Raw genomic sequence first — 17,970 nt, forward strand, 5'->3', positions numbered from 1 at the left:
CAATGTGCTTTAAAGACAGTAGGAAAAACAAAAGGTAAATTATTTAATAAAGACTGAAAAATATACAAGTATATAATGAAAGAAAAGATTAAGAATAAAATAATAATTTCTGATGCTTCTACATCTTTTGGATTGTGCATACTGTGCTACAATACAGCGTTACATCATCACACATTACAGGTGACATCAATGACAAAGTTCTGTTTATTCAGCAATGTCTGTCCAAAAGTTACCATAAGCTTTCCATTCAAACACCACTGCAGTTTAGGGCTGAAACAATTCCTCAAGTGACCCGAATAATTCGATAACTAAAAAGCCTCGAGACAGATTATTTGCTTTGTTGGATCCAGTACAACTATACAGCGCACTGTGTTTCACATGGATGTTTATTTCTGTTACACAACCTGCTTATGTTACCTCTGCTCTGGAGCTATAAATTGACTGTCAAAAATCTGTCTGACATTTTATAATGTAGATTGAAAAATCACAGTGATGATGGTTTGAAGATCGGCCTACGTGTGATGAATTAGTGGCACGGGCGCTACTAATAGCCGGAGCCGTGCGTAATGGTCGAGTGTAATGACATCTGTTCTGTCGGAGAACCACATTGGTGCGAGACAGTATGAAAACCTTCTCTGCCGAATCTTTAGTCAACAGGTCTAATGAACGGTGGAGTGGGCACAGATATCGATATGCAAACTGAATGAAGGGTGTTTCTGCACCAATTTATGTCTCACTGTGGGAGGGTAAACAGAGCTCATGCATGTGTGCCCAGCTCCACGTGAGGTTTTATAAATCCATAAGCTCCATAAGTTTAATATCTGGGCGTAAAGGGACCTTCAGTTAACTTTATCAAGCAGCCAGCAGGTCAGTGAGCGAGCTAACAGTGGTCCTGAGCGGAGTCTCCATAACCATGGCAACGATAACTCAGACAGTGGTGATGTTACCACCATGGCACTGAGAATGCTGTTAAATCCCTAACGTCGTGTGCGTGTGAAATCGGTCATTTGTGTGACAGCTCTGACTTTCAAAAAAGGAAACAAATTTGTCGCTCATTTCAGAGACTTTACTTATATTCTCTTTCATATATATTTCTATTATCCTTAAAGAAAGTTTAAGTAATTTAATGCAAGCACACAGTTTTCTTATCCGATTACTCAATTAATCACGAGAATATTCAATAGAATACTTGATTACTTAAAGAATTGAAAGCTGCAGGCCTACTGCAGTTATGCAGTTATGCAGCATCCACAACCTGTTATCAAATCATCATTTAATGCATGGGCAACGATACAGAATGAACATAAGTAACTGAGGACATCTGGATTAAGTGTTTCTGGCAACAAACAGAAAAGCTGCTGAGACTACATGCAGAGTATCTGTATGTTTGCCAAGCCAGTTCATCCATTCAACCTCACTCTTTATCAGATGATGGTGGGAACACCCTGTTTTGTTGCTGTAGGAGCAAAAGAAGAGAAGGGGACAGAGATAAAACTGCTTTAGAGGACTATCTGCAGTAAACAGAACTCTGCTCAGCAGTTCCCGTAATCTAAAGCACCATAAACTTTCAAAGTATGCATCTCAGTCCTGTTCATCGTGTCTCTCTGGGTAACCAGTCAGACAGGAATCAGCTCCATCAACGTTCTTACCTTGTACTGGAGTCTGTGCCGTCTCCCCTTCAGGTGCATGTCTTTAGCATTGGGGTCATTGAAGCTGCACTCACACAGTTTACAGTGGAATCGAATCACTTTGCCGTCATCGTTACGAACCTGAAACAGACAGTTCAGGTAAATACACATCAGGCAGGACAACGAATGTGACATATCTTCTCATCTGATACACTGTTTACTCGCATGTTGTGGACTTCTGTAAACAATAAGTATATAAAAATCTTAATCTGTTCCTACATCACACCATTTTTGCTTTATAATGTATCATAACTGCTTTTTTAAAATTGTATATTATGCAACATACCAGTCCTTCGATAAACTGCTGTTAATAAAGATGACATCATGGTCATTTTTCTTCTCATTTCCTGCATACCTCCTCCACGTAGTCGTGTCCCACTGGCTGAATGTCACCCTGGCCTCCGGCTCTGTCACTGTCGTCATCATCGCTGTGAGGCTCCATCCTCTGAACGGACTGTTGCTCCTCCACCTTGGCAGCCACCACCACCGCTGCTGCTGTCAATGTAGCTGCTGGAGCGCTGGCAGGCTTATTGGCTATGCGGCAGGCAAGATATTACAAAATTAGAGTTCATTCAAGGATGCAATGCGCCTATTTTTTTCATTAAAGAACATCTATTTCTTGTCTTTAATTTCTGTCTCTAGTTCTACTCCAAAGGTTGGTAAATAACCATTGATAAACTTTCATTCAAAGTCTTAAAGTTGCAAAAATTCGATCTTGAAAAGCATTTTGTGAGAGAATCTGTATAAACCAGCAATTAATTGATTTGTTAAACTTCTGTGACATTCATTCATTTTGTTAATTAAACTTTACTGTGCTTTGATACTTATAGGACAGATAGTAAACCTGAGGGGCAAAGCTGAGGCTTAAGCACTCTAAACATCAAAATATCACAGAGGAAAAATGTTACGACAGATTACAACAACAAAGAACAGAGAAGCTCTGTCTCCAACTAACAGGTAGTGTGACCTCATTCTTTGCTTAGGATGCCATCACTCCACTGTATATTTACATAGCAAATAGTGGATTGCTGCTGTAATAATGCTCTGAATGTCACATACAGAACCTTTAAAGAACGTGGTTGAGGAATGATATATGTTTATTTATTGGGAGGAAAAATTTACTTTGACTCATTTTATCACATTTTGCAGAAGGGCTGGCCAATTATTATTTAAAAAATAATCATTTTATTTTCAATTATGAGACAGATGTTTCAGCTCTAGTTGAAAACAGTGAGTCACGATGCATCGCCTCTCCGGGTGTTTTGAAACTTAGTTGGTTGAATTTGTAAAAGGATGGCAGTAATAGAGCTGTTGGTCAAGAGGAAGGTAAAACAGCTCTGTGGAGAGGCTGTTTAGTACATGTGGAAATATTGTCACCTGCCTGCACTCATCTCTGAAGCCAGATCACGCAGACAGACCGGTGTTTCTGGCTATAAACCTTTAACAGTTTGCAGGAGGCAGATTATGAGGAGTACTGGTGAGGAATCTTGGGTCTATGGGGCTACTATTTTTTTGTTAAGTTAACTTGGGTAAGATTTACATACATCTCTATTTAGCTGTGATACAAATCAACAAACTTACAAATGACAGTTATTTTTGTAGGAGCTGGTTTCTTCTGGACTGGTGCTGCTGTTTTGGCCGTTGCGTTTACTGCCACCTGTTTGGGTGTCGCAGCGGGAGTTGAAGTGGTTGAGACAGAGGCAGCAGTGGATGAAGATACTGGAGGTTTCCCAGCTGTCGAGGTCGTGATAACTGGAGCCGAATTCACCAACACGGGCTCAGTGGAAGGTATAGGTTTGCCCAGCTTGGTGTGAAGTTTCACCACCTTTCCGAGGTTGACAAAGAGAGAGAGAAGGAGATACAACCATTTAAGGCTGCTGATACTTAATCCCATCCCAAATCCCTGAGGCGGGTTTTGTTCCAAGGCTTGGCAGCTCAGATGGAACATCACATGAGCGCACCGCAGTAATGTCCAATAATGAAAGCATGCTATGTCAATATCTTGTGCAGCTGCCTATTTTCTTAAATAACAACAAACACTGAAACACTTGAAGATGAAGACAAAAGCATCACAGCTGTGCAAACCTTCTGGTGTTTGGCCCCACGGATATGGGCGGCGTAGGCGTCCACTCCAGTGCAGGAGACGTCACATAGCTCACAGCGTAACTGGGTCTGGACCCCTCTCGGCCCGTTGCTGGCCCCTGTCTGCCCTCCTGATTTAAGGGCAGCCTCTTTTTTCTTATGCTTCTGGCCCTCAAGGTGCTCCCGGTATGTCTGATGCAGTAAATCAAACCAGTTAGAAAGATGAAGCCTCCAAATGCACATACAGAAGTAGTCATATTTGTTACATTTAACTGGGTTTTATTCTGCAAATTTTGACCAGCTATGAAACTATATTCAGTACTCTGGTCTAAAATGCACGTATTATAGTGTGTGTGTGTGTGTGTGTGTGCGCGCTTGTTTTGTGTGTTTGAACACAATGCGCTTTTATGTGATAAGCTTTTCATGAATAAAATCTCATTCCTTGTCATTATAAACTCCTACCTGAGGGCCTGCACAACTAATCTTGCAAATGTCACAGTAATGGAGTTGGGGCTGCTTGGGAGGCCCTTTGGGCTTCTGCAGCTTGCTCTGGTGAAACGTCGGCTTTTTGTAGGTGTTGCCAGCCGGTGCTGTCACCATGTTGCTGCCCGAGTTGCTCCAGGACGAGCTCGTCAGCTGCTTGGGTGGCGGCTGGATGGGGGGCTGGGGCTGTTGCGGCTGCTGAGGTGGAGGCTGCGGCTGGGTGAGAGTCTGCTGGGCCGGCTGGTAATAGGAGGGGGTGGATGTGGAGGTGTAGCCAGTTGAGTCATAACTGGAGTAGCTAATGCCTGAAGGTGAGAGAGCAGGAGAACGAGAGCAAGGACTGAGAGTTATTAGAGATAAGAAAAGCATACAAGATATGGGTCACTTAAGAACAGTCTGCAGTCAGGCAAGCAATAAGATGCACTCTTATTTCACCAGCATCCAAACCAAGAAGGACAAAAACAAGACAATCCCAAAAATCATCTTTGACAAGTGTCAAAACATGTCACGAGAAAGTTAAGCTTTATTTAGCAGGGTATAACTGTTTGACTTCACCTGTCCCTGCCACTCAGAATCAGCTCACACCTTTGTTCTCTATCAAATACACTCTTCAATTTCCTTTTAGACATTTCTCATCCAACTAAACGTCTGTGACACAAGCCGAGTACTTGATACTCTCCAGAATAAACCAGCATTTATTACTCAAGCAAAATATGCAGCCAGTCACCAAAGGCCTGCTCAAACTAGTGTTTAAAACAATACAGTCAGTGTACTCGCTTACAGGGGGATTTTTTGTTTTTTTTTTTGTTTTTTTTTTGTTGGCGTCGAGTTTAACTTTGACTCACAATTTCGTGCCAAGTATATACGGCTCCACAAAGGAGGAATGGTTTGTTGACAATTATGAGACAAAAATTTATGATAGCAATACATCGAAATAAACTTTATGATCTTATTGTCCACTAACCGAAGGTTAGCAAAGTAGCTATCTTACAGAGCTGTTTTTATGCTCTTCAAAAAAAACCCTTTCCTCAATTAAATGATAAACAATCCTGAGAACAACAGAGTAAACAGATCTGTATAGAGAAAACTGAAACAAGCTTGGGAAGCTATTGTTTTTGACTGGCATGTTCCCAGCTAGCGAGTCAGCAGCTACAGCAGTCCACCAACTAGCACTGCAGGTAGTCATGATGTGACAATGTGCTGAAAACTAAGGCTAGGCAAGCCTAAAATTTGAGTAAAGTAAAATTTTAAGCCCAAACAGTAACGATAGTATATCACAGTACATTTGTTTTCCCAAAATTTCGATATAAATGCCTCTGAGGGGGGAAACACTGACACGGCAACTGCACAGTAGCAATTACTGTACTCTTAACTGTCATTCCAGGACATATTATTGAGGTGTATTAAGAACATTTATTTTGCAAAGCTGCAACCGTAAATGGAAAAAATATAATTTTTTTTCTAAGGTAACTTCCATCTGTGAGGAATACTTTTTTCTTGAAATACAATAAAATCAAGTTGTGCGAGTGAAAATAAAAACGGACTTAAGGTACAGCAAAACATGAGGTTTCTTTGCCCCAACCAACTTAAACACAATGAAACTCTCAAAATGCAAAATTAGTTCAGAGTGAGTAACTCTTCTTCAATTGACCCTTCACTAAGTTCTACCCCTTGAACACAGACTGGCCAATCATAGCGTCGCACTGGCCAGCTCCAACAAGGTCTGACAACTACACAGCTGTGCCCCGAGACTCTAATGTAATCTTTCCAGATTTTCTTCATTGTCAGGCTGGTTTTGTGGATCCCAGGCTTAACGTTGTGCCTGGGGCATGTTGTGTATTTATGACATCTGTTACCTGGAGAGGTTGGAAGGAGATATACATTTTTTCCGTGTTCCAAAACCAAAATCAAACCCTGGAAAGTTTAGGGTTAGCTAGCTAGCTACTGAAGATATAGCCTACTGAATGTATACACATGCTGCTTTTGCTTGTTAATGATTATAACAGTGAAAAAAAGACCGACCCTGCTGTACAGGAACCAGTGAAGAGAAGCAGGGAAACTTTGCTGATATTCATCCAGCTGTGTGTCATCGCATTGTGCACAGATAAATTGTTTGGCTTCTCCCAGAGCTCCCCGTCTGTCCATAGGAGGGGAAGCCAAATACTGTTCAACTGCACACACTGCGATGCCACAGAGCTGGTTCAATATCAGCAAAGTTTCCCTTTATATTCATCGTCTTCTGTGGCGATCAGCAGTGATGTGGTGGTTCACTTTTACACTGTGATCTGTAGCCTATAGTTCGGCTTTAGCTTCTAACTATCTTTGTCTTTTTAACCTGTTGTTGCTGCTGAGTCAGTTTGACATCCTGGATATATCTTTCAAACACAGACTGTCTGCTTCTCTCTGGAATCACTGTTTCATTTTTCCAAAAATATGATAATATTTCTTCAGGGAGTGCAGTTAGTTACAGTGTGGGCTCCATGCTTACTCCCACAGCTTGATTAATATTTACACTACTTAGTATTTTAATATGAGCATGCTGGGCTCGATATACAGTACAGGCCAAAAGTTTGGACACACCTTCTCATTCAATGCGTTTTCTTTATTTTCATGACTATTTACATTGTAGATTCTCACTGAAGGCATCAAAACTATGAATGAACACATGTGGAGTTATGTACTTAACAAAAAAAGGTGAAATAACTGAAAACATGTTTTATATTCTAGTTTCTTCAAAATAGCCACCCTTTGCTCTGATTACTGCTTTGCACACTCTTGGCATTCTCTCCATGAGCTTCAAGAGGTAGTCACCTGAAATGGTTTCCACTTCACAGGTGTGCCTTATCAGGGTTAATTAGTGGAATTTCTTGCTTTATCAATGGGGTTGGGACCATCAGTTGTGTTGTGCAGAAGTCAGGTTAATACACAGCCAACAGCCCTATTGGACAACTGTTAAAATTCATATTATGGCAAGAACCAATCAGCTAACTAAAGAAAAACGAGTGGCCATCATTACTTTAAGAAATGAAGGTCAGTCAGTCCGGAAAATTGCAAAAACTTTAAATGTGTCCCTAAGTGGAGTCGCAAAAAAAAAAAAATCAAGCGCTACAACGATACTGGCACACATGAGGACCGACCCAGGAAAGGAAGACCAAGAGTCACCTCTGCTTCTGAGGATAAGTTCATCTGAGTCACCAGCCTCAGAAATCGCAAGTTAACAGCAGCTCAGATCAGAGACCAGATGAATGCCACACAGAGTTCTAGCAGCAGACCCATCTCTAGAACAACTGTTAAGAGGAGACTGCGCGAATCAGGCCTTCATGGTCAAATAGCTGCTAGGAAACCACTGCTAAGGAGAGGCAACAAGCAGAAGAGATTTGTTTGGGCCAAGAAACACAAGGAATGGACATTAGACCAGTGGAAATCTGTGCTTTGGTCTGATGAGTCCAAATTTGAGATCTTTGGTTCCAACCGCCGTGTCTTTGTGAGACGCAGAAAAGGTGAACGGATGGATTCCACATGCCTGGTTCCCACTGTGAAGCATGGAGGAGGAGGTGTGATGGTGTGGGGGTGTTTTGCTGGTGACACTGTTGGGGATTTATTCAAAATTGAAGGCACACTGAACCAGCATGGCTACCACAGCATCCTGCAGCGACATGCCATCCCATCCGGTTTGCGTTTAGTTGGACGATCATTTATTTTTCAACAGGACAATGACCCCAAACACACCTCCAGGCTGTGTAAGGGCTATTTGACCAAGAAGGAGAGTAATGGAGTGCTGCGGCAGATGATCTGGCCTCCACAGTCACCGGACCTGAACCCAATCGAGATGGTTTGGGGTGAGCTGGACCGCAGAGTGAAGGCAAAGGGGCCAACAAGTGCTAAACACCTCTGGGAACTCCTTCAAGACTGTTGGAAAACCATTTCAGGTGACTACCTCTTGAAGCTCATCGAGAGAATGCCAAGAGTGTGCAAAGCAGTAATCAGAGCAAAGGGTGGCTATTTTGAAGAAACTAGAATATAAAACATGTTTTCAGTTATTTCACCTTTTTTTGTTAAGTACATAACTCCACGTGTGTTCATTCATGGTTTTGATGCCTTCAGTGAGAATCTACAATGTAAACAGTCATGAAAATAAAGAAAACGCATTGAATGAGAAGGTGTGTCCAAACTTTTGGCCTGTACTGTACATGTGCGATAAACAAAGTTCTATGAATAAATCTTATGTTACCTGAGTAGGTCGTGGCTGAAACAGTGGAGCCAAAGGAGGACCCGAGGGTGTAAGATGAAATGGGTGTGGGCGGCTGCTGGACACTGGTGGACACTGGGTAGATGTTATAGCTGGTGGACACAGAGCTGGATGGGGCCAGAGGCTTCAGGGCCGTTACCTGCCTCTGGGGAGGAGGAGGCTGGCTGTACACAGTGGTGGGGGCTGGACTGTAAGCACTCTTTACGCCCACTGATACAGGACAGAGTGGAGGGAAAAGAGGAGAGAGGGGAGTAGAGGTGGAGAGGAAATAGTGTGGAAAGTGGACAGCAGAAGAGATCTGACACATCCATCACATCCTCTGGGACTGCCTGTCAGAGAGTTTTTGGCAGCCCAGGAAGGATCCTCATATCACAGGCAAATGAACAGCAGGCAAATTCCACATATATCATATCACATCTTCAGAGGGGAATAAGAGTAACTAATACCAGGACTGATGTACCACAAATCCTCCAGTAAGACTCAAGTGTGTGTTGGTGTTTTACACCCTTAATTAGATCTGCAACACTAGTTCTGTAACAGTCAACAACATTTTTTTGTGAAACTGATATGAACTACTGAAGTATTCTCCATACAAATACACACTTACACAAAGTAAGCAATAATCTCATTACTATTCAGCTGGAATATACCCTGGCCATATCTCCCACCCCCAATCATTACTATACACAATAAGCTAAAATCAACCAATAATACCTGCCATGCAGTCAGGCTCTATTCTCAAGACTTTAGAAGAGTACTCCACTGATTTAGCCTTGTACTCATGATGGACGGTTTGCAATAGTACATGCCAACAGCTTTAAACAGACTATGATGAGTAAAATTGGTGGGGTTCCCCTTTAATATTTGAAACTTTGCATGTAAGATGAGTAAAAATGGACTCACCAGTCTGGTAGTAATTCTCTGTGGGTGTCCTCTGAGCTGTAGCGATACTGGTCTGATAGTACTGCTTATTGTCATAGGTAGTCACAGCTGCAGGACGCCCGTAGCTGTAGTTGTCCTGCTGGTGTTTAGAAGAGAACATTTAATGCAATGAGAAAGCAGCATATTTAACAAGATAACTGCAGTAAGATTAAAAAACACATTACAGCCACTGTGTGTAAAATTAAAGCATCCTTTAAATTGTGATCACATGTGTTTTTGCTCTTTAGAAATTAGACAATCCCAGTGACAGCTGATTAGTGCTGCACGATTTGATAAAAATGTGCGATTGCGATTATGGTGGACAATATCGCGATTTGCGATTACAATATAATTACAATAAAATATAATAAATAAATGGTATCATGAGTCTTTCTGCTTGATTCAGTGTTTCCCCTACATTATATTAGGGGGGCACTGACCTGACATAGTTATTGTTATGGACAGACAGTGTGTCAATGACCATCAACAGACTGAGCACAGTCAAACACGCTGCTCACACAGCAGCTCAGCATGGAACTGTACACACAGCGGAGCGAGCCTGTGTTGCGTTCAGGCGTTGTCACGTAAATGACAAATTCCAGCACGCCATAGCACAACACAGCAGCATGTCAAGTGGGCCGAACCCGAGCAAAATTGCTCAGTTTTTGATTTGTTATGGAGTCCATGATTTCCCTGTGACACTGACAAATGTTTGCTTAACTGTGCTTGGATGTTGTTTTATGAGGCTCTGGCGGCTTTCAGTTGTCTCTTTGTCTTTAACATTACACGGCTCGGCTTTCTCTCGCATGCGCTCTTCCTACTTTTCCCTGTGCTGTGCTCTCTCAAGTGTTGATATAGATTGGTCGTGTTGCCGCGGGACGTGGCGACTTTAACTTTTACACTTACACAGCACGTCCTTCTGTTCAACGTCGCCGTACCTGAATCCAAAGTATCGCCATGTAACAGACGTTTTTTTCACCACCAACTCAGCCTGTTCATGATCGAGCTCATGCTCTTCTTCAGCGTCTGTGTTGGTCACTGCTGCACGCCGACTGCACGCACCAGGATAGCTTGTGGGTGTAATATCAACAAACTCCACACAGGAGAGGCAGTCACGTTCACAGGCACACACATTAACATTTATTTAGCCTACATTAAATCGCAAATCGCAGCCTTTTATGCGGTTATGTAACTGCACAGCCTGACATCGCGATTGCGATTAGATTAATCGTGCAGCACTACAGCTGATGCAAAAAGGGGCAGGCTGTGTCTGCTCCAGTGTCTAAGCACCTAAAAGTCACATTATTTGGCCCAAAACAAAAGTCTTGCATAACATTCAGTATGACCACATCATGCTTTAAGAAACTAAGAAGCAGAAATCATAAAGGAAGCAGAAAGCGACTGACCGTTTCTGAGTATACCTGGTACGTCTGTGGGGTGGTGGTGGGCTGTGGGGGTGCGGGGGTGCCGGGCTGCCTGTAGGCATAGTCAGGCGGAGCCTGATGGCTCTGATAGGTAGGATATGGGGCAGTGACCACAGGCCGGGCTGCCTGGACTGGAGCGGGAGAGTAGGACGCAGTCACTGCATGAGCCACAGCTGGAGCCTGCTGGACACTGTAACTGGCTGTGGAGGGATGGGAGTAGGCTGGGGGAGGCTGGGTACTGAAGAAGTGGAGAGGGAAAGAGAAAGACGACATCATTAAACTTTAGAGAAGTGTCTACTCGAGTTTTTACTGTGGGTAAATCTGGAATGAGTCCATGTTAGAAGTGAAAGAATATATTCCTTCATAGTAGTCAAAAAGATTAAAGGCCTTGAGGCTGTAGTGCTCAACTACACTGTGATTTACATCAGCAGCATTCCAGTCTCCATTATTTCTTTTACTATGGCATAATATTTCTGTAATTTTAAACAGAAAACTGACCCTGATGCATAACTAACAGTGTTTGGATTACAATAAAGGCTACCCTGAGAAATGCTAATGATAACTTAGCCATTTTGCAACAATAGTTTACCTATGTTGGAGTATTTTTAAAATAACACTCACTTCATAGTAAACACAACTCCCTTCAAATGCATGTGTATTTTAACAGATCAGGAGTCTTCTACGAGTGGTGCTTGGAGCTAAATGCTAATGTCCACTATCTTAAAAACACAGCATAACTTCAGTGAGAACCAGTCATTTGGAAAGGGTCCATGAATGCTGGTGCTCTGTCCTAAATTTAACAGCAATCTATCTAGTAGTTGTTGAGATATTTCATTGAAAACCACTTTTCTGAGCTTCATGGTGGAGCTAAAATCAGGGAATTATCAGACTCAGCAGGATTCATCGTCTGGGCACCATGAATATGTGTATAAAATGTCATGTCAATCTATGTAACAGTTGTGGAGGTGTTTCAGTCTGGACACGTGGTGGACCAACCGACTGACTAATGAACCAGCAGACCAACATGAGTCATGCCGCTAGCATGGCTAAAAACAGGCGCCAAAAATAGCGTGACAAATTTAATGCAACACATCAAATCCCGATCAAGATTAATTAAACGAGGGGGACAAAATTGTGATCACAAATGCTATGCAATTCAGTGAACCACCCTGCACTGATCTCTGATTAATCTCTTACTTTCATCAGCAGACAATTCCACAGTGTTGTTAAAATGGCTTGGGACAAGGGCAGCATTTACTGGCAACGACACCAGTAACTGATGATATCAACATCTTTATTAAGATTTCAGTGTCAGGATAAACAACAGCATCAGAGGGCTAAAATTAAATGGCGCCTTAAGGTCATGAAAGAGCACGGACTCACAATGCTGCGAAAGTAATCATTAAACTATTTTATCCAACAAAAATATACTGGATCTGGTGCAAATAAAATATCTAGAAGAAACTGTGTAAAAGTATACCAAGATGGGATTTTGAAAAGCCCATTATTCCCTGGTTGACTAGTCTGTGCATTGTCTATTGAGTAGCTCAGTAAAATTACCTGTAATTTCATTATCTCACACTAAGGGAAAGAATTTCCACAGTCCAAAAATCTGATTATGTAAGTGCCCCATGCCATGTCATGTCATGATGCCCATGTTTCACTAACAATGAACAGGAAAACAAATCAATAAGTTGACCTGGATGTTCGGCTATTGACCTACTTGTCTGCTCTAACACCCCTGCTACCAAAATTGCACTAAGCAGGCCTCAGTGTAAATTATTTAAAGTTTTGGACAAGGGATGCCCGTGCTTTCAGGATAACAAACCTTGATGCTCACCCACTGCATATTAAAAACTACAGACAGGGCTGGACAATATAACGATATAAGCCACGAGAATAAATTTTAAGAAAGAATTGAGAATTTAATTTATAATTTCATGTGGTTTTTGGTATTGTGATACAAAATTAAGGACATTTATTTGTAAAATTGTGCTGTTAAATCATATTTTGTTGCCTTTTAACTTTTGATGTGAGAGAACGTTCAGAGGGTTCCGCTGTAAAGACTTAACAACCATGGGGTGTGCTTGACGAAAAAGCAAAAATAACTAAGAAGCACACTATAGCACATTTGCTATAACTTGTGGGGACGCAGATTACTCTCTTATGTATGGAGTCTTTTTCCTGGTACCAGAACTGTAACATTAATTTCAGATAACACAGAGTGACCAGACAAAGCGTCTTTACTCATCAGCTATACTTGTTTATGCTGCTGTAGCTATCCTTTTAATATCACTGGATGCACGAGGTCATCATGGGAAATCTTGCAGCCATGAGTGGGCAGAACTCGGGATGCACTGATTCTATACTGATATATGAAATCGGGCCGATACTCACTCAAACAGCTGGATTGGGTATCCGTAATAATGGGGCGGCTATATTAAATTCTATGTTGACGTCTGATTACATGACTGCATAGCTGAGGGTGTGACAAATATGTCAGCTGTTTGGAGGCATTTCACACTTACTACACCGACAAGTTCTGCAGCTACTTGGTATGTCTGCACCTGTTAACTTGAATATTTTTGCCAAGTTGTTTGCGCATGATTTATTACTTACTAATAATAAATAACTCAGTTAACGTATACCTGTGTATTTGTTAGAGTTTCTTTTACAAAGTTAGGAAAGCAATGTACAAGTCAAGGCTGACTGTAGCGACTACTATCAATGAGTAGGCTCGCAACTGTGACCCATTGAAAGAAATCCATACTGAAGTCCAACGATACATTTTATGATGATTTATTAAACAAACAACTGGACAACTAAAGCAAAATGAGATGGAATACGATGTCTTGAGATTATGTAATTGCGGTAACTGTAACGTTGTGTGATAATGGTCAACAGGAAATATCGGAGCCAACTCCGCTTTTGTCTAAAAGCCGCCATGCCAGTGAATGAGCAGGTAAAAATAATGTGATACACCACCCACACATGTGCCAATTACTACCGGAAGTGAAAATGACCAAAAGAACGTGTTCAGCCTAAACAAATAAACATTCATTCATTCATTTTCCATACCACTTATCCTGTTAAGAGTCGCAGGGGGGCTGGAGCCTATCCCAGCTGTCATTGGGTGAGAGGCAGGGTACACCCTGGAGAGGTCACCAGACTATCACAGGGCTGACACATAGAGACAGACAACCATTCAAACTCACATTCACACCTACAAGCAATGCTGAGTCACCAATTGCATGTCTTTGGACTGTGGGGGTAAGCTAGAGTACCCGGAGAAAACCCACGCTGACACAGGAGAACATGCAAACTCCACACAGAAGGGCCACCCAACCCGGGTTTAACCCAGGAACCCTCTTGCTGTGAGGCCACAATGCTAACCACTGCAATCAAATAATAAACTATGAGGGTTAAATACATATTCTGGCTCCTACACTGATTTTGCGTCACACAGAAAAGAATGATCCCAGTCAAACGAGTCAACACTGGTGTCAGATCAGTACTTGGTATTGGACGATACCCAAAGCCCAGGCATCAGTATCAATATTAGGTCTGAAAAAGTTGTGTGGCTAGGGCGGACGACTTCATGGTAATACTGTTTTTTTAAGGATTTTGGCAATAAGGTTATCAAGTATTTGATTTAAAAAAATATTCGGGTCACAAGGTTCATTTATTTGTGCTCCCACAACACAAGGTTGCACATGAACTATAAGTTGTATCCCCCTTCAGGTTTACACTTCTGGAATATTTATACAAATGGGATTGAATAAAATGACTTAAAATGAAAACAACATGTACAGTTACTTGTATACAAATATACCTAGAGAGAATTAGGTTCAGAACGGACTGCTGGATTAGCAGTTTTTCTCTATACTCCATTGATTTTTCCAGAAAGTATACTACACTGCAATATAAATTGATTTTGCAATATTACATTACATGTTGTGTCAGAGGGTTTCATCCACATCACCCACACCTAACTACATAATGTAACCCTGTACTGACTGTGCATCTCAGGAGGACTAACACCTTACCGCAGATCCAACACAGTGACATGTTTGAGGCTGTAGGAGTTTATGTTAAATCAAGAAACAGGTTTACAAGTTAAAAATGAATTAAAACCAGGAGAGGAGCAGACTTTGGTTAACAAACTAAGGCCAGAGAACATGAATACATCAGCACTCTGTGGTGCAGAGAAACAGTCCTCTCCTGTTTGTCAGGTTTGTTGGCTTGGATTCTCCTCAAGAGAAACAAAACAGAGTTCCTTCATAGTTCACTAACCGCAGTGAATGGTAATTAAATTATATGCTAATTACATCTAATTGCCTGTCAATCTGACAGGCTAGAGGATTTACCTGCCACACAAACTTGTATAACAGCAATCTGCACTGATGGAGTTTAACTGTTGACCGGTGTTCATTTACTGCTTAAATATAAGTATCATTTAAATGTTAATAAGTAACAGGAGGCATTTATTAAACACAGCACCTACATTATAATAAGTGCAGTGTTTGTGAGACACGGGACCTTCAGTAACGTTACAGCTCGATCAGGGTTAGCCCTCTTAATCCTAATTTATCACCCGTCACAGCTGCAGCCGGCTCCACTAACTAAACCTGCGACGTGACACTTACAATATCTGCCTTTTTGTTTCACATTTAAGTCTTCTGAGTGGTTAAATGTTAAAATATTAGCAGCCGACGATGACCGTACCGGGGTTCACCTAAAGTCAAGCAGCGTGTCGGCAAGAGCTGGCCTGCGAACTCAGCTAGCTAACGCTAGCTAACCGAAATTAGCGGGTCAAGCTAGCACCGCCACGCAGTGAAATCACCCCGCCGACCGTTACACACCAACGGCTGATAAATATGACTCAAAAGACATGCTGACACCAACCTGCATCACTTGAATTACCTGTATTGCGGACCGGCACCATGTGTGAAGCCGAAATAATTGCTTGCAGCCATCTTGGCATCTCCAGTACAGTACTGTACTGGCAGACAGCAGACCCTGATACTGAGAGTCAAGATAGTTCACCCCCCTCGACTGCAGCCAATGGGAGCTCCGCTCTGCTACGCCGGAACTGCGTCAGACAAAAACATATCTGACTCACACAGTCTGTTTTAAAAATGTGTCAAATATATGTGTCTGTTATTAATGCAATTATTGTTTCAGAGTAGAAAAACAATGAAATATTGGTCTGTTCTCATGTTTTCAGTACCACCAATGTCACTTTACCTTTAAAGATGTAATCTGTTAGTATTATGATATGAGTAACACATCTCTGAACCATTTTGATTATTTCATTATTCAGTTTGGGAAAATATTTATTCATAAACAGGAATTTAAGGGTCACAACCATCTATACATCTTTTCTTGATTGAATTTAACTCAGTATTGAACTCTCTTGAGCTGACACACCAAAAAAGTAACAGGGTTTTAGGGTATTACAAAAACATATTTAATGAAACTACCCTGATGTGAAATGAATTAGGCCTATGTTATTTTTTTGTTTTTTTCTAATGCCCATTCTTATTCTATTTATTTGTAGGATTTCCAAATTTGTATGTACGTATGATCGTTCAGTTCTTAGCTTTTGTAGAATGTCATTTATCTCATTGCAATTGATGCTATCAGCTCTCCTATATTGTTGTGTTCTTGTCTTATACCTGACAATATTTGAAGTAATGGTAAATAAAGTTAAAAAATCAGAATACCTTGTATGGTCGTTTTGTCACTAAAAACACACAACAAAATTAGGAGTGCTACTCCTGCAATGTGCTGACAGTTAAAAATCACATCCCTATAATATACATGTAAAAATAGTATACATTAAATAAGTGTAATAGGTAAATAACAACTACACATTGTACGTCTGTGAATATTAACTATAATAATGTAATGTCTTGTAAAGGTATCATTTCAGTTAATTTACCGTAAAATGTTCAGCATAAAGTGATTTTCAAAGTTTGCTATTGGTATTCCACAAAACTGTGTCATGCATGCACGCCTTTTGCTTGCGCTTGTGACAGAGAGACATTAAGATTTACAGGAAATTTGGGTGTATTGCAATGAAAAGGGACAAAGAACTGAAAAAAAGAGAGGCTGATCTCTCTTTGTTAAGGTATATCAATCCTTCTGGGATGAAAATTCATATGTAAAACTAAATGGACACCAAAAAACATTTAGTCAATTATATGTATTCTCTACTACTGTCTAAAACAGAGATTATCAATCTTTTTTTTTTCAGCCGAGCTACCCTTTCAAAACAGAATAGGTTTTGTACATAGAAACCCCTCAGGTGGGCCTGTGTCCCTTGAAATAATTTGACATAACCTATTTTTATACTTCTATACTCCTGCAGACATGTATTAAAATGTCTGCCCCATTCTCACCACACATGGAGCACTGCACCTAAACAAAATATCAAAGGCAGATCAAAAGAAAATGGCTAATTTGAAATGCATGTTACAGCACACACACAAGCCTATCAAGAGAAGTGTGAATTTAAGTAAGGTGTTTCACTTTTAGTGCATAAACTGAATAAAACCTGGATTCTGATTGCTTCGCTAATATAAACTTCTTAGACAAGAACATTAACTGCAAACTATTTTAGATTCAAAATATAATGTATTGAACAATGAAGCCTTTTGTGGAAAAAGACGATTTTGTATGATGATAATTAAAAGTAATGACCTCCTGGCAGAGTGTCACTGACCCTTCTGGGTCCCCGGACCCCATTCTGAGAATCGCTTTTCTAAAGAAACGCGGTTTCCACGAAGACGGAAGTACATTGAAGTGACTCCTCTTGATTTGCATGTAGCTTCTCCTGCTCTGTCCGCTGAATGTCGCGTGTACTTGTCAGTCATGCCTGCACCGATGATAAAGACACAATCTATTATAAACTCAAACACCAGGCACTGAGTTTGTAGACAAACAAATCTTAATAATATATTCAGATTCTCATTAAAACGCCTGGAAATCATATTCTTCCACCTTAAAAAGATAATAACGACCTTGGGTTTTGAAGGCATCACTGCAGGAGCGCCACAGAATTGAGGTCAATCATACTATAAATCTAAAGAGGGGGGAAAATGTTAGATAAAACCATTAA

At 41.1% G+C, this 17,970-nt stretch overlaps 1 protein-coding gene across 6 annotated transcripts in view; it reads right to left on the reverse strand.

The window, feature by feature from the left end:
- The window catches only part of zfr2 (zinc finger RNA binding protein 2), a 32,481-nt gene extending 16,592 nt beyond the window's left edge, over positions 1-15,889 (reverse strand). For 2 of the 6 annotated variants that reach the window (XM_033622618.2, XM_033622613.2), the window contains exons 1-9: positions 15,771-15,889; positions 10,830-11,085; positions 9,406-9,520; positions 8,485-8,712; positions 4,233-4,558; positions 3,774-3,962; positions 3,270-3,513; positions 2,044-2,222; positions 1,650-1,769 (exon numbers count right to left, since the gene is read on the reverse strand). In XM_033622618.2, coding sequence (XP_033478509.1) covers positions 1,650-1,769; positions 2,044-2,222; positions 3,270-3,513; positions 3,774-3,962; positions 4,233-4,558; positions 8,485-8,712; positions 9,406-9,520; positions 10,830-11,085; positions 15,771-15,823 — 1,710 coding nt within the window. In that variant the 5' untranslated portion in view covers positions 15,824-15,889. Of the gene's footprint in view, positions 1-1,649; positions 1,770-2,043; positions 2,223-3,269; positions 3,514-3,773; positions 3,963-4,232; positions 4,559-8,484; positions 8,713-9,405; positions 9,524-10,829; positions 11,086-15,770 lie in introns of all 6 variants that reach the window. The other 4 variants (XM_033622615.2, XM_033622612.2, XM_033622616.2 and 1 more) reach the window with 3 other exon arrangements.
- Positions 15,890-17,970: the final 2,081 nt, after the last annotated feature.

The sequence above is a fragment of the Epinephelus lanceolatus genome, chromosome 6 (assembly GCF_041903045.1).
Source record: "Epinephelus lanceolatus isolate andai-2023 chromosome 6, ASM4190304v1, whole genome shotgun sequence".
NCBI lineage: Eukaryota > Metazoa > Chordata > Actinopteri > Perciformes > Serranidae > Epinephelus > Epinephelus lanceolatus.